The sequence below is a fragment of the Mizuhopecten yessoensis genome, unplaced genomic scaffold (genome assembly GCF_002113885.1).
Source record: "Mizuhopecten yessoensis strain PY_sf001 unplaced genomic scaffold, ASM211388v2 scaffold10949, whole genome shotgun sequence".
In the NCBI taxonomy this organism is placed as follows: Eukaryota; Metazoa; Mollusca; class Bivalvia; order Pectinida; family Pectinidae; genus Mizuhopecten; species Mizuhopecten yessoensis.
Window position 1 is genome coordinate 400,489 of NW_018408802.1, and position 24,122 is coordinate 424,610.

Genomic DNA, 24,122 nt, shown 5'->3' on the forward strand with positions numbered 1-24,122 from the left:
TTTGCTCCCTATCCAAACCACCTGGGTTTTGTCTATATTTAACTTCAAACCAGATATTTTAGCAAAAATATTCAATTCTGCTATAGATTCTTTTAAAGACCTTTTTGAACCATCTAAATGATAATAGAAATATCCTGGAATAATGGCGGAACTCATTGCACTCGTCACATGTGAGAACGTTCCACCTTAAAGCAAAACTGGGCCAAAGGCAAGCACCTAGCATAAAAGGGAGATGTAAATTACTTTTCGTGTGGTCTCTCCCTCTCGATAAGTTCGGTGTGGTTGTATCTTCCCAGCATAATTCTTACATTCGTTAAAACGCCGGTGGCAATCTATTGGGGTACAAACCCCAGTATCATTAATCAAATCTTTCTTTCTTGAGATAATTTGGTTTAGTTTGTCAACATATTTAACCATTGTGATCTTGAAATAAGCCTTTTAATATGACAAAGTCTATAGACAACTATCTCAGCTTAGGCACTTACTGGTATGATCATTGACCGTTAGATCGTCAAGAAGAAATATTTAAAAACTGTTTACCGACAGACGATGGTAGACCAATGTTTCACAATACCTTAAGCTAATGAACTGTGTGCCACGAGAGCTAATAACGAATAACTCACTTTGTTTCTGAAGACAATTTTATTACATAATTACATAATAAACCAACAAACATCTGTTTTGAACATAAGTTAGGTCAGTGTCTGTAACCATTATTGTTCTGAAACGAAACAAAAAAACATTATTAACAATGTAAATATTTACTTTAATTAAGGGGAAACGCAGCTAGAATGCTCTCTTGCAATTACCAGGAATAGTAAAAACATGGTATTCCGGTGTACCAGGATAACAATATCCTCAAATAATTCTGCTTTATCATGATCAGGTGAGGACACCAGATTTTGTTGTAGGTTCACGTAATGTGTTTTGTCGCTAACGGTTTATTACATATCGCATTTAACTTATGAAACTAATAAACAGGAATCCCCAAAAATGTTCATGATACTATATTGTTATCTGATTTAAATGTGTTCGCAGTCGAAATCAAATTGCCATAGACACTAGGGAACTAGGTAGAACGTTGGTATTACTATATATGCAGGTAATTCATTCCTAAAAAAACTAAAGTTCAAATCTATATTTGATAGTCAGTATCATGTAGCTTAAATACGAATGGTCCTATTAATAAATTAACGATGTATTTTTTCAGGAACCACCTCTTTATCGTTTACATAATTTCATATATTAAAATTAGCCAAAGAGTGATACATAGCTCAGTTATTATGATAGAAAGCACATTTATACAATAAGGAAGTAAAGTGTTCATACCTCCAACCAACGGTGTAGTAACCATGACAGGGGGCCGCGTAGATACCTCACCGACCATGTACAATTTATGATTGCGGCACATGTAGTCAACCACGTGAGCATGATGTAGAATCTGGTCTGATGTCATTTCTGTTTCCCCACCTCCAATCATTTGAATCATCTTCAGCTGGTGGATAGGACAAAATTATGTGATGTTAATATACACAATAATGTTTAAATACCTTCAACACGAAAAAAATAGAAGGTCAGGTGAAATGACGTTAGACACGACAGAGGACACACCATGGTGTTTTTACTATAAATCGTTTCAACACCGCGTGTTAAGAGTTAAGATTATTTCAAATGATACAAAAATCTTGGAGTACAATGAATGAAACAAGAATTTTCATGATTACTGATACAATTATAGTCGTTTTCATCACGGCAAATATCAAAACAATCATTATTTTTTATCGGCTAGCCAAATTGTATAGTAAACTCTGCTCCCTGACAAGAGTGAATGAAGATGATAAAATGTGTTGCATCATCGGTGGTAAAAATATCTTCATTTTCTAGAATAGTAATCTTTTCTTGTCATAAAATCGTATCTTATGTGTAGAGGAAGCTAGTAGGGAACTCGATCAACTCGACATATTAACCAAATGTCACCGAAAGGTCGTCCGTCAAGCTGTTCACGGAGTAATACAAAACCTAACTATTAGAAAACGTTTGTGTCTTTTCTTCATTAAATACAGAAACTGCTGTGCCTATACCGTACCTCGGAAGCTTCCAGTCCCGTGTTAGTATGGACATCGTGCTGTTCGTTAGCGCCGAGACTCATGAAGTAGCAGTTGTGCATGGTTCTTCCTATGATGTAGTGCTAGCAACGTTAAAGAAAAGTTGTTTTATGTTTTCATTACAAACAAAGCGTGGATCATCACCATCCGTATTTAACAACCAACCGATTTGCAATTGATATTTGTTTCCACTTTAGTAACGGTTCAAATCATTAAATTTTGGATATATTTTTTCTATGGTGTTCTGTGACACTTAATTACTAAAGTTTTCGACAGGCCGTTAAACAATACAAAATCAAAACGTTGATTGTACAGGTTTTAACGTCCTATCAACAGCTTATGAAATCAAACAGAAAACAGAAAAAGACATTATCACAATTCTATCAAGAGTACGACAAACTTGCCAACGTTTTAACTGTCTGATCTTTATTTAGTAAACGATCTATGTCTTTTTAAATAGAAAAGAAATAACCACATTAATACAACTTGATTTGAGAATTGAACAATATGTATTGGTTAATACAGATAGAGTTTTATATGATCCTACAATTCAACAAATAACGTCTTTAAATGACCTTAGCTATTAATAGGACGTTTAACAAAATAAAACAAACCAAACTAATTCAACAAATTGGTGGTTGTGAAATACTACATAAGGTAACTAAACATAAGTGGAAACTTGACAATAAGAATAGGATCACACTTGGGTATCAGCACTATGAGTAAACCAGAAGATCCGAGTATAGAGTTTAGAAGGGCAAGGAGTTTATAAGTGTCAGAAGTGTTGGAGAGCTGTAAGCCGGGTTAAAAGAGAATGAAAATATCCCAATCGGTCCTACCTATAGCTAATGTAAAAACATATTACTTACCGATGTCGGGTCATAAAAGAACCTGAAGGAACCGAGTTCAGAATGTTCGTGGTTCCCAAAGAGATTGAATATCTGAAACATATATATTTGTAAAACATTTAAGTAATGGTGGTCATTTTGAATAAAAAAAAAAGACTGTTTCATTTTTCATTATTCATATTCATAATTTATTCTTAAATGTAAATAATGAAGTGACTTTATTATTAGCAATATATATAGGTAAATAACCATGCATGCATTTAGGCCTACAAGTGTAAAAATAAGCAAAAACATTTAAGATGCTTCAACTGAGAGGTCAGCATCCCAAACTGTTAGCTTATTAACCCCTGACGAGCACATTGTATGTATTGGTTGACTGTACTTGCCTAAAAGTGTTTTTCTGGGAGACGTTGGTAGTCAATGCTTAGGGTACTATATTTTATGACGGTCTACTTAAGGTCCCAATTGTTAAAATCCATAAAAGCACATAACGCAGTTAGAACAATATTCACAGTTAATTATTATACCTACAATACAGAGGTTTTGCTCTAAAACATTATCTTATTCACCATTATATTTACGATTCAGATTTTGTCTTTGTAAATATAACAAAAACTAGCCTACCGAAACAAAAGAAAATATTAAACAGAAGTTAGCAGATATTTCTGCTTGCGAGGGACAGACGTGAAATTAAATTCATGAAAATGGAATCCTTATAAATATTTGTTCTTAATTGTAACAGTAACAGTAATAATATGCTCATTTATAATTATGTAAATGCTTCATATATCTTTTTTCTGGTACTTCACACGAGTCTTACCTGTGCTGTAGCACATGTGGCCAAGGCCAGTACACAAATAAGTCGCAACATGTTGGTCTTCTGTGGTCCTCAGCAATAGAATTATCTTAAACCAAAGATAACGCGTATTATTTATATGTATAATATTGTCCACAGGGACATGCTAATTTGTGAATGTAGGAGTGCATGACTCTATTTTGATGTGATGAGAAATATTCGACATGTAAAGAGTTTAAATGCACTTGATGAAAACATGTCACCCTTTAGAATGTTGTTACAGAAGTGGAGAAGGCAGTTAAGGTCTTTATATCGACATCTATCGACACAGTCTAACTTTCTTGTAGTGAAATTCAAATAATTCACTGGGTATAGAGAAAGACTCTGTGTCGTTAAATGGATAAATTGTTCATTCAGTAGTTCTATATCAACGTAAAATATATCATCTATATGCAGACATGATCTCCTTTTATTCGAGACATATGCAGTCTTTCCAAACGATATGTATTTTGCTACGAGAAAGTAAGTTTGTTTACTACGCCGAACGTTTCATCATTGTAGAAGAGGATGTATACGATGGGGTGGCAATTCTACCGAGTGTTGATATTAGTCTTTTCTTAATTGATATTAGTTTCTGTACATCAAAACGTGTGCGAAAATATCTACAGAAAACAAATCGTATGTTCCTGTTACATTATCGTTCATTGAACTACTTTACTAGCACCCTTTACTTATCTATTTTCGTATTACACCATAGTCCACGTAATCACCATCGGCCGTTCCTTTGCGTGTTACAGTGAAGCCTATATTGAACGCCCTCTCCTCATAGATTGTCACTACCGTAGCTGTTAAGAGGCGCACACTATATCAATTTGTAATCATAGCAAAATTTGTAATATTTTTATATTTTTTTTAGCAAAAATACAGAAATTATTTTTTCCAGTCTATCCCATTCGCACATCGAGACACATTAGGTGTTAATAGGGCGTCAAATTCAGTTCAGTCTGACGATTGTACTTTAAACGGTGACCCATGTGAGAACTGTCAACATATTTCTTGTTTAAAAGGGTAAACGAACGCATGATAACTCGGGCAAAGAGGTGAGAGTCGACTTTGTAAAAGTGAGTGTTTTATAATCAAATGGAGGTTTTCATAATAATGTATAGACACAGAGGTTAGAGTTAGTCTTTTTATGGTCAAATGAAGCTAAGGGCTAAAGTTTTCAATCAATTGTAGACAAAAGGGGTAGAGAACGTTATTTTCATATAATCAAATGTAGACATAGAGGTGAGAGTTAGTGTTTAAAAGTCAAATGTAGACACAGAGGTTAGAGTTAGTGTTATATAGTTAAATGTAGACACAGAGATTAGGTTAGTGTTATATAGTTAAATGTAGACACAGATGTTAGAGTTAGTGTTTAATAGTCAAATGTAGACACAGAGGTTAGAGTTAGTGTTTAATAGTCAAATGTAGACACAGAGGATAGAGTTAGTGTTATATAGTTAAATGTAGACACAGAGGTTAGAGTTAGTGTTTAATAGTCAAATGTAGACACAGAGGTTAGAGTTAGTGTTATATAGTTAAATGAAGACACAGAGGTTAGAGTTAGTGTTATATAGTTAAATGTAGACACAGAGATTAGGTTAGTGTTATATAGTTAAATGTAGACACAGATGTTAGAGTTAGTGTTTAATAGTCAAATGTAGACACAGAGGTTAGAGTTAGTGTTTAATAGTCAAATGTAGACACAGAGGATAGAGTTAGTGTTATATAGTTAAATGTAGACACAGAGGTTAGAGTTAGTGTTTAATAGTCAAATGTAGACACAGAGGTTAGAGTTAGTGTTATATAGTTAAATGAAGACACAGAGGTTAGAGTTAGTGTTATATAGTTAAATGTAGACACAGAGGTGAGAGTTAGTGTTTAATAGTCAAATGTAGACACAGAGATGAGAGTTAGTGTTTAATAGTCAAATGTAGACAAATGGTGTAGAGGTGGTATTTTCATTAAGAAATGTATACAGATATGTTAGAGTTAGTGTTCAATAGTCAAATGTAGACACAGTTATCAGAGTTAGTTTTTTATACTCAAAAGTTGACACAGAGATTAGAGTTAGTGTTTTCAAATAAAAAGTAGACATTTACATTACATTAGAAAAATAATTATTGTAACAGACTCCTTGTAATTTCTAAATATAACGTAGGTACAGTACCAGTCATTTGGCCCTCGACTCTGTAGTAACAACCAGTGATTGGATTGGTCTCAATGTATAGTTCCAAATAATGTTAAACAAAAATTCAAAAAAAATCATAAGACTTATTCAAAATTGAGCGACATCTGTAGGCATGATTAAGTGTTCCAGTTAAGACTTACCAGAGGGAAGCGAGCACATCAGACTAATTTCTCTCCGTTTAATAATAATAATAATACTTAGAGGTTCTTATATAGTGCTTTATCACTATCTAGTTCTTAGGTCGTCACAAAGCGGTTCACAAATTATTACCCGTGGTTATAGGGCCTTTGCAACCAGCCAATGTCTTTCTTAACTCCCTGGCGAGCATACAGCCGATGCTTCCATTTCGGCTCTTGCTAGCTTACTAGCAACTAGCACTGCCCAACCACGTACTCATTTACAGCCGAATGGACTAGAATAGCGGAGTAAAGTATACTGCTCAAAGATACAACACAGTGCCGTGACGTGACTCGAACCCGCAGCCCTTCGGTCTCGAGCCTAGTGTCCTACCACTAGACTACCGTGCCTCTATGGCACATACAATTCATGCCTCCTTCACGTATTTAGGCAAACCCAATATTTACTAGGGATGCCCACTAAACCAGAACAACTGTATTGAACATCCTTTGTATGACAACCCTTGAACCTTGTAACTTACAAACAAAGCAGAAAGTTCTTCTGTAGCAATCAATTACCAGACTAATTGCCCCGTTGTTTAGGCCCCACTACATACCTAAAATATGACACACGTGAAAATATACGCCGTAAGTAATTTATCACCTTTCCAATGTCTGCGCATACAGATGATCAAATTTGCAACAAACTGATCAAAAATATCAACTGAATAACCTAAATTTAATCGTATATCTATATTTATTCATTTTGTAAAATATTAAGTGAACTCTATGAATATAACCGACGGAAAGGAGAAATGATTCCGGCCCACTAAAAGGGAGGAAAAGTATATATAGAAGTACTGTAAAAATACATAAAAATAGTAGAATACAATACAATATGATATCATATAACTTATATTTAAACACAAATATTTACATTTGCATGGCATTGTCACTATATAGCCTCTTTGAAAGCTGTGTCGTTGATGGGACTTTAATTACCATGCATCACGGGACACAACTATTAGCGTATTAATACAACACTGACCGGAACTACAATATCCAATGTAAATAAACATGACGGCTGCTGAAATATCGCTGGACATTGTGAGATTTGACAATGTCATTGTAAATTTATGTGCAAAATAAAAAATAAAATAAAAAAAAACACTTGTATAACAACGAAAACAAGACCAAGGTCTGCAATATCGTACACAATGCACATCGGTTGAAATCACCAATGCCGGCATTGGAAACAATTTTACGCTCATGCAATGTATCAGAAATATCGTCTGTTACACTGCACTGATCAACAGGGGTTCGTTACAAATGTCTGAAAAACACATATTCTATAGACCTACTGACACATATGTAACAGATCTACTGATATGAGTCACAGCACACATAAACATTTCAGTCATTTGTAACGAACCTGTGCTCCGTCGCAAGATCACTCACCTCAAACGCTATCAGTTTCACACGTCTCGCATCTACGGTTCCTCAGTTTCTGACGACATGTGAAATAACGAAGCTGTTATTGAATCTACCGACTATTGTCAGGTTCCCATACAATCAACAAATACATTCACGCCTGGATTCTTCACAAAATGAGCAAAGAGAAAAGTTCGAATTAACTTCCAAATATCACTCCCTCGTGGAGGGCAAGGTCGGATTTACGCATAGGTGCTCGGGTTCTGGAATATATGTGATATATTGTCGCACCCACTAGATATCGCACCCCCTTATACTAATAAATCATATAAGTATAAGGGATGCGATATCTAGTGGGTGCGACAATATATCACATATATTCCAGAACCCGAGCACCTGTGGATTTACGGTGTTCACTGTATTTGTCCATGCGCGAAATTTGTTCCGGGGAAAAATCGAAACAATTTAAAATCTAACTTTCAGCTCAGAGTTCTATTGATAAACTTAAATCACCCTATAGACATATCATACGCAATTGTATTGATACTGAATTGTGGAATAAAATTGAATTATTTGTTAAAATTTCAAAGTAATACTTTGTTTGCCAATCAGCACGCGACAATTCGCTATCCAAACTATCGAACGAAATTATGTGGACTGTCGATAAGGCGAGCATTTTTAATTTTAAATATAAATTATAAGTTAAAAAAGAACATAAGATGCAGAGAAAATGTAAATATAAGTATTGAACCGTTTTTGTATGGTATTTATGATCTATTTGAATAACACAGCTAGCGCGCATTATGTTGTTTGCTTGCAAAGCTGTGTCATTCAAATAGATCATAAATACCATACAAAAACAGTTCAATGCTTAATTATACCTTTCATTTATACATTTGGAAAAAAAAAAATTCGGCTAGCGTAATTGCTATTCCATCAGGATGTGTGGTTGTTGAGAGCCCTTTTGCAAAAGGGATATTGGGATAAGTTTATACTCTCTCTTCAGGATGGGGTTATTGTTATATAAACCAAGGGCCTCTCCACCATGGCAATAACCACCATTTCATGTATATTCATATGTGTTACATTATGTATCTCATTGACATATGGATATGTGTTCATACTACTATAGCAACTATTGATAATGAAATCAAATAAGGGGGGGGGGGGGGGACTAAAACAAAATTAAAACAATTAAAATTAAAACGTCAGCAAAACATATTTCGAAGGTCATCTTAAAAGCTAACAAACCATGTCTGCATTTGATAATAAAAAAAGTCGCATCTGGTTCGACGTTATCATACCTTCTCCTTTAGGAAAAATCTCTCTTTGATATATTTGTCATGTAACTGGGGCGATTTTCCACACGGGTCACCATTTATAGTCCTATCTGAAGGATTGTTTGTTTGCTATGAAAGCAAATTTATAAGCTTTTTGTTTTTACTCCTTCACTTCTCTTATCAACAACAGTAGCGATCAGAACATTCCGAAAGGGCGTGCGTATAGGTTCTACTGTAACATAAAAAGGAATGGCTGAGGCGATGACGTAATGTTCTTCCTCACATCGTCTGATGATTATTTTGACCAATTGAAATGCGTTCATAGTCACATGACTACGGTGTCATAAGACGGCAAAAAACATTGAAAAGTTCACCAGACACAAATATCACAGGAATATGCGAATTATTCCTGGGCCTATCCTTCAATGTAAAGAGAAATATTAAACATTTTAAGGGTTGATCTCAACATCGGGAAAACGCCACCATCTTTAATGGTATAAAGGCCTTCTAAAGGGATGTTACATTCTAAAACCACTAATAATACTCTCCATATCAAGATAGGTCCCGGCACACCTAGGTTAACAAATTTGCGTGTCCCTGTGTATAATGTTGCGCATAAATACGCGTTATCTTTGGTTTTTAGTTCAGTTGTATTGCCGTAGACCATCGATGACCAACATGCTGCGACTTCTTTGTGTACTGGCCTTGACCACATGTGCTACAGCACAGGTAGGTCTCGCGTCAACCAACAGACATGCGGCTTCAGTATATTTTATCAGACTTAATTATTAATTATAATTCCAGTCAGAAAATAATATTTTGTATAAAAAATCATTCGCAGCGACCAATTTGTTAATACAATTTAGAACGAATGGCTGTCTGTGAATCAAAATCAATATTTTTATGTTCATAAGGGTTGTATTTAACAACATTTCATCTACTTGAATTGAAGTAGCGTGTGAATACTTTTCTGTGAGATATAACTGTTTTACGTGTATTGCAACATCTTCCAGGGTATCAGCCCACCACCACCTTCAAACTTCAAAACTGTGTTTATTCTCCATTTGATTCTGACCGAACGCTTCTGTAACGCTTGGTATAAAACTAACGTTTAAGGTGCTAATGCAAAAACAAACTAGAACTTGTCGAGGAATCAGTTTAAATCATATTAATTAATTTTCATTTTAAAAGTATAGGACAATGAATCAATTTTTTTAAATAAATTTCGATAATAAAATAAAAGGATAGCATTGGTTTATATGGGTTTCTTTGTAAGGAATTGTTTCATTTCTATATAGTGACTGGTCTTCGTAATTTGCTCAGTGACGACAAATGCAGACATCCGGGCTCACTTGTAACTAATTATCAGCCTGGTAACGCTGATGTGTATTATCATCAATTGCATCACAATGATACTGTATTAATATTGTTCATCGGTGATGGAACACATGTAGTTATGGAATATATTAGCTTGACATAGTCTTCATATCGTATTACAGCCTTGTAGCATATGCCATATATTAATTTCGGGTCTGTCTCTAGCAAAAAGAAATTCTTGTCTATTGTCGTGAATTATAATTTTAATATTCAATATTGTTTTGGTAGGTAAGTAATTTTTATATAGTTCCTCAACTTATGGCGACTAAATATGTGATCTCAAATGTTCCTGGTACAATATAGAATTGGTCTATACAAGTCCTATATATGTGATGACCAATTATGTATTGATTTTAATAAACAGAAATTAATACTAACTTCTTTTATGATTCAATTATTTATATTTGTATATATTTAATTAAGAATGATAAAACAGTTATTATCGATCTGACCTTTTATTACTGTTTTCTCAAATATTTATGTTTCAGTTCTTCAGTCACCTTGGGGACCACGAACACTCGGAACTAGGCTCCTTCAGCTTCTTCTATGACCCGAAATCAGTAAGGAACATGGTTTTATACTAAAAACTTTGAATGTACATGATATAGTTAAAAACCGGTTGGGGTATGTTCAAGCTCTATATACCGCTGCTTCACGATCTTCGTGCTTTACTAAAAATTCTGTTTAGAAACTTCTTCTCCTCCGAAGCACGACCTTTGGTTATGCTGGCCCATGCATGGTGTTAATGTTTATCAACTATTAGACTATCAGCAGATAATCTAAGCATAGCGAAAAGTAAACATGATAATATTTCGAGACATAACAGAATGTGTACATACTTCAATTAAGCCGAAAATGAAGATGAATTCCACTTTTTTCTTAAATGTCCATTTTATTCAGATTTACGCCAAAGAAATATTCTTTTCTAAAACCTAGTGTATTCAAGCTATTTCAGCTATAAAGTGTAAAGGAACTAAATAAAATGATAAAAATTTGTACATTTGGCATTGAAAAAAAACAAAAAACATTGAAGGGCTAATTTTAATACTGTTTCATTTAAGCATGAAAATGACGGATCACTCTCCGTGTGTTTGTATATAATGTTCATATTCATTTTGTGTTTGCAATTGATGGGCCGTAAGGTTTACGGATAAAGAACATGGAACATTAAACATTGATAACCTAGTAAAATAAATGTTTAATTGTAAGGTCTCCTGTCATGTTAAGTAACCTAGTGTATGATTTCACTGCCACCTATTTGTTGAATAGTAGATTTATATAGAATTATACCTAAACTATCCATTATATATGTTCAATTCTCCGTTCAAATCGCATTCATGGGGTTTAACTTGTATTAAAAGCAACACATATGTCGATACAGAATAAACGGTTAAAACGTTGGAAAATTTGTCGTACTTTCGATTAGAATTGTAATAATGATTTTTTCTGTTATTTCATTTTTGTTTTAGTTCTGTTAAACGACCCGACAAAAATTGAAGTATTTTATTCTTCAGCAACACTGAAAAAACGACGTACACAAAAATTATATTAAGCTTTAGCTAGAATGTTAAAAGGTAAAATAAAAAAAAAACATAAACTGCAAACGAATTACTTGCGTGATTGACTGAAGATTTTTTGCTAAAATATCATATGAATGTTTTAACGTTGCTAGCACTACATCGTAGGAAGAACCACACACAACTGCTACTTCATGAGTCTCGGCGCTAACGAACAGCACGATGTCCATACCAACACGGGACTGGAAACCTCAGAGGTATGGTATAGGCACAGTAATTTATGTATTTGATGAAGAAAAGACACAAACGTTTCCTAATAGTTAGGTTTTGTAGCACTCCGTGAAAACAGCTTTGCAGATTATCTTTTGACGACACCTTTTTTTAACTACCCAGTCGATCGAGTTAAAGTTTAAAAAATGTCATGCCATAATCAATATATATGGTAAGATTGATGTTGGGATAGCTGAAATACAAAAATACAGGGAAACTATATATTTTATTTTACATCAATTAGGCAACAAGTGTTACCAGCTCATATCAGTCACTCTTGTGCGATGCGATGCAATTGGTCCAAACCGACAAAAGCTAATTAAAATATTGTAAAAATCATATATCAGAATACATGAGAAAGCTATTATATAGGTTTTGCTCCGATGGATATAAAGTTGTAAGTAGTTGAATTAATCTTTATACTACTTACATTGCATTTGAACATACATAGGGTAATACAATTGCATATTAAATGACACATTCACAGTTATATAAACTCACTAAGAAGCACGTAGCAGTCATTGGCGTTGTGATATGTGTTCCCGTTTCCATGCTTCCTCAGGGAAACGTTATTCATCTCAGAAAACATTGATTAAAATGCTTTATTTTAAACACGACTCTTTTACAAAAACGAGTCGTGAGGGTTTAGATACGTGAAACCAAAATCAACAGCTAATCAGCAGTATTTAATGCGTCTGAATAATGTTTCCAAAGATGTACACATTCGCAATCATATCTCATTGTGACGTGGTTACACAATGTAGTCAATTATATATTGTAACGAAAATTTGTCAAACCCTATTGTGAATTCTTACCGTAACGAGAGAAAATATCAGCAACCATTTTTGACAAGACAATGTTAACACTCGTTATAAAGAGGAAATGTCAACTCTCACGTTGATGAATAGATGTCAGCTCTGATTTTGACGGGGAAATGTCATATCTCACTGTGACGAGAGAACTCTCGCCTATCATTGTCAGGGGAAAATTTGAACATTCACGTCAGAAGAAAATATGAACGATCGGGCACGCTTATTGAGACGATAATCTATTAAGGGTATACAATCGTGGATCCTTGGTTGCTTTTATTGTCTTTTCGTGTCGTCTTGATATACTGTCCTTTTGTATCAAAGGTGTGGTATATTTGCTATACATAAGTTATAATACTATTTAGAGAACGCTTTTTTATTATAATCACATAATCTTGTCCAATCCACCAGCTGAAGATGATTCAAATGATTGGAGGTGGGGAAACAGAAATGACAACAGATCAGATTATACAGCATAGTCACGTGATTGACTACATGTGCCGCCATCATAAAATGTACATGGTCGGTGAAGTATCTACGCAGTCCCCTGTCATGGTTACTACACCGTTGGTTTAAGGTCTGAACATTTTACTTCAATCTATGATAATAACTGACCATGTCATAAGTCAACACTGGGTATTCTTGTATATACAAAATATACCCTTTTGTCATGGTTACCAAATTATTTTGCCTAAGGCGTGAGCTATTGTAATTTGCTTAAACATTCTATCTATCATAATATCTTAACTCCTGTTTGGTTAAATAATATATATAAACAGTACTGTAAACGAAAGCGAGATAGCTCTCCTGAAAAACAACATCTCATTGTTATTAGTCTACATGCATTTCTAGATTTAATCGGTTAATTTTTTTAAAATCAGTTCATATCTAATTTTATTCACTTTGGGTTTGGTATGAATAAGAGTTCAGCAAAACTCGCCGGGTAACGTATAATAGCAAGGTGGTAACGTTAATGCATAAGCTCAAGGCAACGTTTATTAATAACATCTTAAACGCATTGTCTGCTGGTATAACTGCTTCGTTAATCCAACCATACGCACTGAGATACAGTATACTGACTCTTATATATAAATCCTAATCACCTATATATAAATAAAAACCTTCTACCTTGTACCCTTGTTTGCATTGTAATTTATTTAACCTTGCGCAGGTAGCGGAGAACGCGTTTAAATTTGGTATTAATAAAAACATAACAACTTTAAAATGTAATAAATTCTGGCATTCAATAATGAATAAATACTTTGCTTCATTTCAGAAAATTTCAAGTTTTGCACGCGGACATAGTTGAACCACCCGGATGTTAATTCGTGTAAACAGGCAATAAAATTGTATTTGGAAACAATATTTTGGTGTTGCATGATTAGTAGTATATATTTTTATCAGGTACTTGTGTTTTTCCCTTACAGGGAAAAATCATGTCTTTTGTGTTTAACTCAGCTGGCAGGAAATGCCTGTTACCTTATGTTACACTTGGTTTATCATTTTTGCCTAAACTAGAACTGGCATGAAAAGTAAAATGCACTGACGCTCAATTACCAGCATAATTTACTGCTGTTATCGTTTGTTTGGCCAAAGTTTATGTGTATATATATTTCTATACACAACTTCCATGGCCGTAGGAACGGTAATGATCACAATGTATGTTAACTCTCAACTGTTCTTCTACAACAGCAACATGTTTACATTTACAATATCTCTTCACTTACCGTATATGAAGCTACAAAAGGAACAAATAGATTTGCTTCTTGAAACTGTGACGTCATTAATATGTTGTCCTAAATTAAACATTGGCGATAACCGGAGTGAATCTGTGCAATGACTTTCTTTTGGTTGAATATGACGACTTGCATTCAATACGGAGATAATGTTAAATGATATCTTAACTAACAGTAAGCACCATTCTAAATATGACTGAATTGTACTTTGGTTTGTGTCGGGTCTTATAGAATATATATGCAAATCACTAAAACCATACTCGAAAGCATAGCCTATAAACTGTTCATGCACACATGTATTCAAAGTAAGAAAACGAGATGACGATAATAACAGGACAACCGGGCTTTGTTCCACGAAAAGAATATCTACCTCTGAAGCACAAGCATTGTTAAACTTCTTTCCCTTCTAGCTTTGAAAAGGTATTCACATTAACTCGATGCTCTCTGCTATCACTATTGGTGCGAATCTTGAAATTAGACTTTACACGACTTGACCTACGTATTATAATTTTCTGTTTCTGTTATAATTCTGCGTCATTGAATACACCCATACCACAACCTCACGTAAGTCAACTCCGCTCAGTGGTTTTAGATTAATAATATTTGGATATTTATTGAAATACCAGAATACGGTAACGCTTTTCTTTATGCATCCACCATTTGTTTTAGAAAAAAACATATATCTGCAATGTAAAGTTATGAATTCGAATAGCATATAACATGGGACTATCTTCACGTCAATATGCCCACCGGTAAAACATTTCCAAACAAATCAATGCCGTGATTCAAAGTTGAAAGGAGTTACTTCAAACGAAAAATCAAGTGATGAAATCTGTGGTTCAGGGAAAATTCTGCGCACCCCTCTGCCTCTGTCTCACCTGGTTGGAGAGAGAGGTCGTCATCCGAGTCACCAATATCAGTGTCAAATGTTACCGACAAAAGTAACCGCTTACGATGCATAAGTACACCGCATACAAATTGAAAATGAAAATATGACACGCGGAGCGAAGGAAAGGAAACCGAAACAGACACACTGCTGAACCAAGCAAAAGGGCCTAGCGAACGTGCGAAAAGTAAGATAACCTTCCCTTCGTGGTTTAAGGCTAGTCACGCACCCTGACTGACAAAAAAAGCGTGTGTCAAGACTTGGTCGTGCCTTTTTATATGGTGACCTCGCATGAAGTCAGGCACATGCGGTGCCCCTTGAATGGATATTTTTCAACTTTGAACTTCAGTATCACGCACCCAACAGGTTGACAGTGCATATTATTTAACTCTCCAACATCCGGGCTTATTACAGAGGACCCCTTTCATCCATCGTGATACTTGGATGAGGGAGAGGAATTTTGTTATGTTTTTGCAAGTTTATTAATAAAAAAGATGCCGTACTTAATTAACAATATTGTGACATTGTTATATGTGTGGCAGTAGGAAGTCCATTGGTCACTGTCGACGTACCTTTATGGTATTAAGCGAGAGATTCTTTGCTCTGCCTGTGTTCGGTGTAATTCCTAATGACCAGCTTCCAGTATGGTATTAGTTTCCATTACCATTACTGAGTGAACAGCTGGGCCCGTATTCATGAAACCCGTTATTGTGTCTGTGTTCAAACCAACATTCTTGTTACTCACTGAAATCATGTCAAACGATCAAAAAGTCACGTTAAAACCTTGAAAACAGTATTCGGCTTTAAATCTCTTCAATTTTTTTCTAAATAATTGACAGAATAAGTTTTTCTTATCCATTTACAGCCAGAACAAGAAATTGGGTTTAAGCACAAAATGCATGCTTGAGCATGAGAACGGCTTCATGAATACGGGCCCAGACTTACTTCAAAATAAAAGACCAAAGAACAAAAGACGCATGCAATTATTTTTACTATCACAAAATAATTAAGATATTGCTCCAATAAAAGAAACATAAGAGCGGGTTGGCCATAACGTGTGATCATTTCGTCCCAGTGGAGTGCATCTGTGAAAATATGAAATTAAATTTATTTGAAAGATAATTCTCTAGTAAATGTCACATGTATTATATGTAACCATTCTGGTGTGATTGTTTGATACAAATATCATGGCGTATATTTTTGCGCTTGTTTATTGTTAGTTTAACTGTTTTCGGGATACATATATACATGTAGTTGTCTTTTTTTTTTTAGCTGTGAGTGATTTCTGTCTCCCTGTAGTATGACAACCAAAAGTCATAATTATGTCAGTAAATCAATTACAAATTCTTCATGAAAACACTAGAAAAGTTCTTCTTCTTCTTCCATTTACTGCGGCAGATCTCATAGATATGAGTGCCGTTGCCGCAATTTTAGGTGTCCTTGGAGGTGGCATTAATGTTGTTGTTTTTTATGATAAGATAAAACTATAAACATGCATGATATTTATAAGAGTTAATATAGAGTTTTTTTAGGATGAAAGGCAGACAGAGCTGATTTGAAATGGTTCAAGTCAGGTGACTGGGCTATATATTCGAGCAGAGAATTCCATGTACTGATAGTTCTGGGAAAAAATGAATTCCGATATTTGTCCGAATTAGTAAAAATTTGTTGGAGTTTGTGGGCTCCCCTAGTTCGGCGGTCTGACACTTTAACATGATCATTAGGGGAGATGGCTACTTTGTCACTTAAGATTTTGTACATCACTGTAACCCTTGCTTTTGCTCGTCTCTGTGCAAGTGGTTCCCAGTTCAGTGATTGTACCATGCTGGTGACACTTCCAGGTTCACGGGTCCTGTAGTTGTTATAGACATATCGAGCAGCCCTACGTTGGACGGTTTCCAACAGTACAATGTTTTCTGTGGTGTACGGGTCCCAACATGTAGAGGCATACTCGATAGTCGGTCTCACTAGAGTGGTTAACGTTTGTGATTTGACTTTCCTGGAGCATGATGACATATTGCGTCTCAGGAAGCCCATTGTTTTGTTAGCTTTACGTACAGTGGAGTGGATGTGTTTACCCCAACTTTAGTCATCCGTTAGAGTAACCCCCAAGTACTTGCTAGCTGGTAGGTTATCCAGCAGCGTGTTATGAAGCTGGTAACCGAACCTAACTGGGACTTTATTTTTGGCTGCATTGATTATACAACATTTGCTGGCATTGAAGTTCATTTGCCAGTCAGTCTCCCATTGTTCTAGCCTAGCAAGGTCTGCCTGGAGTTGTTTGCAGTCGTCCTCAAACATTATCTCCTTATAGAGTAGACCATCGTCTGCAAACAGTTTGACCTTGCAGGAGACTGACTGTACCAAGTCGTTTATGTAAACGAGGAATAACAGTGGCCCAATGGACGTCCCCTGGGGTACCCCAGAAAGGACAGGGGCCTTGTCAGATTTGGTCCCATTTAATAAAACAAGTTGGTCTCTGTTGTTTAGGAATGATCTAATCCAGGAATTTGTACTGTTTCGAATGCCAAAGAAGTGTAGTTTAGAAAGAAAATGTTCATGAGGGACCTTATCGAAAGCTTTAGAAAAGTCTAATAGGGCAATGTCTGTTTGTGATTTGTTGTTTATGTTCCTAATGATGTCATCTACCGTTAGAATTAGTTGCGTTTCCGTAGAGTGTTGGGATCGAAAGCCGTGTTGAAATTTGGTGAGTATATTGTTGAGGTCTAAGTGATCCATGACATTGCTATGAATAATGTGTTCTAGTAATTTACATGTGATACAAGTTAAAGCGACAGGACGATAATTTTCTGCAGCTTGTTTGTCACCTTTTGTTAAAGACGGGGACAATGTGTGCCTCGCGCCAATCTTGCGGGACTGATCCAGAGTCTAATGATATTTGGAAGAGTTTTGTCAGTGCTGGTGTAACTTCTGCAGCAAGCTCTTTTAGTATTCTGGATGGAATGCTATCAGGACCAGATGCCTTGTGTATTTCTAGTCGCTTCAGGAGCTTAAGGACACCTGGTTCACTAATTTTGATATCTGGCATAGATTTATATTTGCTTTCTGGAAGTTTTGGGATGTTGGATTTGTCTTCCAGAGTATTGACCGAATTAATTGATTGTTCAGAATTTGGACCTTTTTTTGTAGGTTCAGTTCTTTGGATATTTAAAAAAAAAATGGAAATATACTTCTATAAAAAATACATTTTTTGCACGAAATATAGGATAATTGTGAAACAATGTACTTTTCAATATTCATTATGAAGGTGTTTTTCCTATTTGTATTTTTTTTTTTTTTTTAAATTTAAAAATCTAATTATTGATTTTAAATTATATGTTACTATCTTCTTATACCTTTGTATGTATCCGACCATTGTTTACTGCGAGCCGCCGACAGGTGTCGTGGTGGGTACTACTTTAGGTGCTGGTGTTGTGGTGCGGCCCATTGGATAGGTAAATACGGTAGGCGCCACCACATTGCCGACCTTGTAGAGAGAGTGATGCCGACACACTATATCAATTAGGTGTCCGTGTTTTACCATATCGGCCGAGTTTAATGTATCCTCTATACCACTTATCATTGTGATCATTCTCATCTAAGAATAGAAATATATATATATATATATATATAGGTATTAACAAGCAAATGTACTCATAAGGATGTACTCGAATATAGTACTATGATTACACTAATCGATCATACAACTTTATTAAGTACATCTTTAAAAAGATAACGAAAACGCGAATTGCTTTGATGGTATTATTGCACATAAGACATACAGGATGAATTATACTTTGTTAAATATCATAAGGACACAATATCAAAAAAAAAAAAACGTTTTATGCACGCATTTTGTAACAACCACTTAATCATGTTTATGTACGTTAACTAGTGTATCCTTCTTGTTTAAAAAAAAAATCAGAAACAAGAATGAGATAGTCTCCAATGTCACACAGCAAACGTTTATAAATATTAATTTCGTTAAAGTTTTCAATACATAACCATTTCCCATTTACCAAAATAACAATTGTAATGAAACATAAATAAAAATGTATATAAATAAAACCAGTTTCTTTTTGAACGCATAAAACTATTAAATATTCATCCAAAAAGATACCTTTACGCTTTTTTCAAAGACACAGAAAGAAAATTTTGAAATATCTAGTTTCATTACTGATATTGAGAGTAAATATATTTAGAAAACATATAAACTACTTTATATATGATAGATATATATATGTGTGTGTTTACTGGGCATGAATGATATTATACAAACATAGTTTCAATTACAGTGAGGGAGGGTTAAATGTCCTGGGATTCGGACGTCCTCCTCCCTATATAGAAACAAGAGTATAAGAGAGAAGATAATGAAAAGAAGGGAATTCAGATTTCTAAACAATCGTTGGTTGAGAAAAACATCTATATAATACCATCAATATGTAACCGGAAATTCATAGGATACCTTTAAAATTTAGTTTCTTTATCTCTTTCGAAATGTTAGATCCATCCCGATTATGATTACCTCTGCTGCCTCTAATCCCACAGGTGTGTGAATGGTTTGAAGGTTGTCATCGCCGAGACTCATGAAGTAGCAGCTGGAGTGAGTCCGTCCAACTAGATAATGCTTGTAAGAGGAAATACGGTAACGTGATCAGTATATTATACAACTGGTGGGAAATTATTTATAGAAAAGAGATGAAATACTCCATACAAATTACTGTTAAAAAACAGAAAGAACATGAACTTTATAAAGTGGTTGAAGATATTTCACCCGAGTTAATTCAGAGCGACTAAGTGCTTTTTACAACATTCAAAGTCGGGAGGTAAGTTGTAAAGAGGATACTCCGTTGTTCCCAGTGACTTGAGGCAAATAGTGTCACTGTATTTCTACTCAGAGAATATATTACTTTTTCCTTATAATTGCGTCTTCCTCAAAAAGAGATGTTTCGAAATGAAAAAAAAGTAGAATAGATGTGATCTAAAAACTGCAACAGTCAACAGCGGTGGTTAGGTCGAATGAAAAACACGTAGTCATTCTACAATTATACAAAAGTGTGTTCTGCAGCAGTTTGATATCGCAAAGACTAGAAAGGAAATGTGCGTACATGTTCTCCGCACACTGTGGTCCTGAAAACTCCGTCCAATAACGGGTATAAAAATGGAAGCTAATGGTGAAATGAATTCTCGCCTTTGATTTTAAACTGTCTAGCAACATTTTATAACTATGACTTTTGTCGACACGCCAAGGTGACGAACCACCTTCAGAGAGGGCGTAGTCCATTAAAACAAATGATCGTAAATTGCACACTACCAAAGCAAATAGTGTAAAAAAGGGGAATTTTGGCGGTTTCGTTAAGCTTGCTCTTTCACCTTGGGTAAATTAACACGACGATATCCGCAAGCAAATATTTATGGATAATATAGCTTATAAATACTGTATGCCGGGAAATTTTCGCTGCAGTTTAATTTTCCGTAATAAGGGAATTTATCATTACATTTGTTAACAGCATAATGGACATAGTAATTAAATGCGAAGGGCTAATTTGATACTGGGCGAAGATGGATTTCAACGTCGAACGGCGAAAATGTCCTGGTATACAGTATATAGAATATCATAAACAACAGATTCATTTCCAACGCGAAGATTTCTACGCCGCCGACAGTTTTAAAGAGTTTTTGGAGGCACTGCAGTGTAGTGGTAGGACGCCGGACTCGTGACCGAAGGGTTGCGGGTTCGAGGCACGGCACGTCACTGTGTTGTATCTGTTCCATTCTACTCTGTAAATGAGTACGCGTTTGTGCAGTACTGGAATTGAAGAATGCTAGCTGTGAGCGCCGAAATGGCAGTACCGGCTGCATGCTCCCATGGGAGTTGAGAAAGATATTGGCTGGTTGCAAAGACCCTATAACTACAGATAATAATTTGTGAACCGCTTTGAGACGACATACGAACTAGGTTGTGATAAAGCGGTATATAAGAACCTCGATTTATTATTATTATTATTATAAGAGCTCAACGGAAAGATTTCAACAGTATGAAACAAATTTTATGGAAACCAATTCATGTTCATCATGTACACTTGTTCACTTTTTTTAGTATCTAGTCAATACATGTAGTATTCGCAGTGTCTCTTTTCCACGCATTTACATTCAACATACGATTGCTCGTAGAGAGCGCCACTGTCGTGTAGGAAGACATGCACCTATGCATTTAAATGTTTTATATTGTGTTGAAAACTAACACAAATATAAGTATTTTCGTGACATAACTTGTGTTCAAAACTTAATACCGCTTTGCGAATGTTAATTTGTATTGTTAAATTTTGTTGGGAATCAATAGGTATAGTCAGAAAGAGTTTCCCGATAATGTCTGGGACATTTTGAGGCTATAGTTGTTACCAGTCCAACACCTTGGGGAGGTTTGTTAATTGACTTACCGACGTCGGGTCGTAATAGAACATAACTGATGAGTGCTCAGGACGATCATGGTGTCCGAAAATCTGAAGTTAGGGTAAACAAATTTAGTCTGTGAACATTAAAATAGCGTGAATAAAAATGGAAAGTTTTAACATAACTACAGAACTATGTTATATAACACAGTTTGATGATAATACTTATCATTTGATAGTGTAATAACGCTGGTTTGTAGACAACTCCGAATATATAAATATTTGAGTATTTCGTCTTATTACCAAACAGTCAATCATTATACATCTGTACATTGGATTCCCTCTTTTTTCAAAGGGTTTTCTAATTGTGTAGTCAGTTTAATGTGAGAAATATCACTAACACAATAGAAAGATATCAACTTTATTTTCAGCAGAAAACTCTATAAAGAAGTAACAACTGGCTGAACCTTGTACATATGTAATATAAATCAATTATAAAAGTTTGTTAAAAATAGGTAAATTATATTAATTTCTTAAGAAAATCTGCATGTTCAAAGAAAAGTTTGAGTTTGGAGATTAAAAAGAGTTGCCAAATAACTATAAAAGACATATATTATGCTATTTATAAACCATAAATCATAAATTATCCGAGACTGCGAGATGGAATGGTACTGGACGTCCAACTAACATATGTACTTTCTGTGACAGCGAATGAACAGGAGACAAGTTACATTATTTACAAGAATGTCGGGTACTATCCGACTACAGGAAGTATATTCAAGTAATTTATACCGTTCTCTGAAAAATGTTTGTGTCTTCATAAAATTATTTTTTTCAAAAGGATCTGTCCTCCTTAAATCATTTGTGTGTATATTGGGTGGGATTACTTATGTATTTTATGTCTTTATTGCTTAATGAACACATAATATCTCCGTAAATAAATTGAAAATATGTTTTCCCTTTGCCCTGCTTTTTGAAAAGAGAACAACATGTAATTGTTGCTATGTCTATTAAGCTTTAGGTTATGTGGGGAAAATCTGTTTTAACATTAACAATAAAAGCTATAAATGTAACTATTTTAAACTAGTATGCGAGCTAAATCAAGTCCGAATTAATACCCTTTTTTTCCCTGTTGAAAACATATATTGACCAAAGGAACTTTGAACAGTGGCTGATAATATCGTCAATTTTAAATAATTGGTAAAAATGCGTTTATCTTAAAACAATACCTGAGCAGACACACAGGCGACGAAAGCTAACAGGCAGGCGTGTTTCAACATGTTGGCCTTCTTTATAATTGACTAGGAGAGTGTGAGGACCGAGTGTGTACTCTCCTAGGGTCACGGAACACCTTTGCTATATACAAGAAGTCACTGGATAGTGGTGTGTCCTATCTACACTGTACAATGAACTATATATATAGCATAGTTTTACTTTTTAAACGGCTATTCTCACTTAAGTTGGACTATCAGCAAGTTCAAGTCATTATTCGGTCCGGGGCCCATATCAATAAACCATTCTCATGCTCAAACTCTGAGAATGTGTCGTTTTCTAATCTTATTCTAATGGATAAATAAACAAAAAGGCAATTTTTGTCAGCGAATTGGGAATATTTTAATTTGGTAATGTCGTTTTCTATATTTAATCTTGACATCTTTCTCATTTTACACTATTTAAGCCAATTCCAAGAAAATTGGTTTGAACACAGAATCCATGCTTGAGCCTGAGTATATGTCCATGAATACGCTCCCTGACTCAACAAGAGACAACAGAAATATCACTCTTATAATTGTATTTCTGAGATGAAACAACAACTTTTACAAATTGAATTCGGCTCATATTTATTAAATTTACAATATTTATTATGCCTGTTTCGTGACGAGAATTAGTGAACATAGTAAAATGTAACTTACCCTTTTTTCGGTCTTGTGTCAAGAGCCGAATATTCTTTATCATTTTATCATTAATAGGTTATAGCAAGAAACATTAAATTATGTAATATTTATTTATATAACTAACAGTGATAGAAGAAAACAAATATCAATTAAATATGCTTAGCTTAGCTGTTAGGTTTTAGAACTATTCATAGCTGGGGTTAATAGTATAAGGGACTCGGGCATCAAGGTCGGTAGCAGATATGAGAGTGTAAGGTTGGGAAGGTTTGGTACGAACATGTCATCGAGACAGCGAATGGTGGGAGCGAACAGATTTCGTGTGTGGAAGGTTATATCCGAACATTTCGGCGGGGGGTGGGGTGGTTCTTTAGAGGTAAGGACGAACAGATCAGGGGTGGGGGTTTAGAATCGGACACTTCGGGAGGGACGGA

The 24,122-nt window shown here is 35.0% G+C and overlaps 3 protein-coding genes across 3 annotated transcripts; 1 reads left to right on the forward strand and 2 right to left on the reverse strand.

Annotated features, from left to right (window-relative positions):
* Positions 1-623: 623 nt before the first annotated feature.
* Positions 624-8,966, reverse strand: LOC110463992. The gene is made up of 6 exons (XM_021518977.1): positions 8,834-8,966; positions 3,774-3,858; positions 2,975-3,046; positions 2,087-2,188; positions 1,330-1,495; positions 624-721 (listed from the first exon to the last, which is right to left on the reverse strand). Exons 2-6 carry the CDS (start codon positions 3,822-3,824, stop codon positions 714-716), a joined length of 399 nt encoding a protein of 132 aa, XP_021374652.1. The 5' UTR covers positions 3,825-3,858; positions 8,834-8,966; the 3' UTR covers positions 624-713.
* A 484-nt stretch (positions 8,967-9,450) lies between these two features.
* LOC110463972 lies at positions 9,451-14,148 on the forward strand. The gene is made up of 5 exons (XM_021518942.1): positions 9,451-9,538; positions 10,675-10,746; positions 11,859-11,960; positions 13,194-13,359; positions 14,059-14,148. Exons 1-4 carry the CDS (start codon positions 9,479-9,481, stop codon positions 13,356-13,358), a joined length of 399 nt encoding a protein of 132 aa, XP_021374617.1. The 5' UTR covers positions 9,451-9,478; the 3' UTR covers position 13,359; positions 14,059-14,148.
* A 2,234-nt stretch (positions 14,149-16,382) lies between these two features.
* LOC110463970 lies at positions 16,383-23,157 on the reverse strand. Its single transcript, XM_021518939.1, has 5 exons — positions 23,026-23,157; positions 21,845-21,907; positions 19,930-20,031; positions 18,761-19,002; positions 16,383-16,489 (listed from the first exon to the last, which is right to left on the reverse strand). Exons 1-4 carry the CDS (start codon positions 23,074-23,076, stop codon positions 18,784-18,786), a joined length of 435 nt encoding a protein of 144 aa, XP_021374614.1. The 5' UTR covers positions 23,077-23,157; the 3' UTR covers positions 16,383-16,489; positions 18,761-18,783.
* Between the last annotated feature and the right edge of the window lie 965 nt (positions 23,158-24,122).

What these genes read in the sequence shown, in the direction of transcription:
- LOC110463972 (XM_021518942.1), top strand. Translation starts at nt 9,479, where the DNA reads ATGACCAACATGCTGCGACTTCTTTGTGTACTGGCCTTGACCACATGT. An exon ending in CCACATGTGCTACAGCACAG is followed by an intron (nt 9,539 to 10,674) that starts GTAGGTCTCGCG and finishes TTTATGTTTCAG; the next exon opens with TTCTTCAGTCACCTTGGGGA. An exon ending in CGGGACTGGAAACCTCAGAG is followed by an intron (nt 11,961 to 13,193) that starts GTATGGTATAGG and finishes CCAATCCACCAG; the next exon opens with CTGAAGATGATTCAAATGAT.
- LOC110463970 (XM_021518939.1), bottom strand. Translation starts at nt 23,076, where the DNA reads ATGTTGAAACACGCCTGCCTGTTAGCTTTCGTCGCCTGTGTGTCTGCT. An exon ending in TCGCCTGTGTGTCTGCTCAG is followed by an intron (nt 21,908 to 23,025) that starts GTATTGTTTTAA and finishes CCCTAACTTCAG; the next exon opens with ATTTTCGGACACCATGATCG. An exon ending in TCTATTACGACCCGACGTCG is followed by an intron (nt 20,032 to 21,844) that starts GTAAGTCAATTA and finishes TCCTCTTACAAG; the next exon opens with CATTATCTAGTTGGACGGAC.
- LOC110463992 (XM_021518977.1), bottom strand. Translation starts at nt 3,824, where the DNA reads ATGTTGCGACTTATTTGTGTACTGGCCTTGGCCACATGTGCTACAGCA. An exon ending in TCTTTTATGACCCGACATCG is followed by an intron (nt 2,189 to 2,974) that starts GTAAGTAATATG and finishes TAACGTTGCTAG; the next exon opens with CACTACATCATAGGAAGAAC. An exon ending in CGGGACTGGAAGCTTCCGAG is followed by an intron (nt 1,496 to 2,086) that starts GTACGGTATAGG and finishes CCTATCCACCAG; the next exon opens with CTGAAGATGATTCAAATGAT.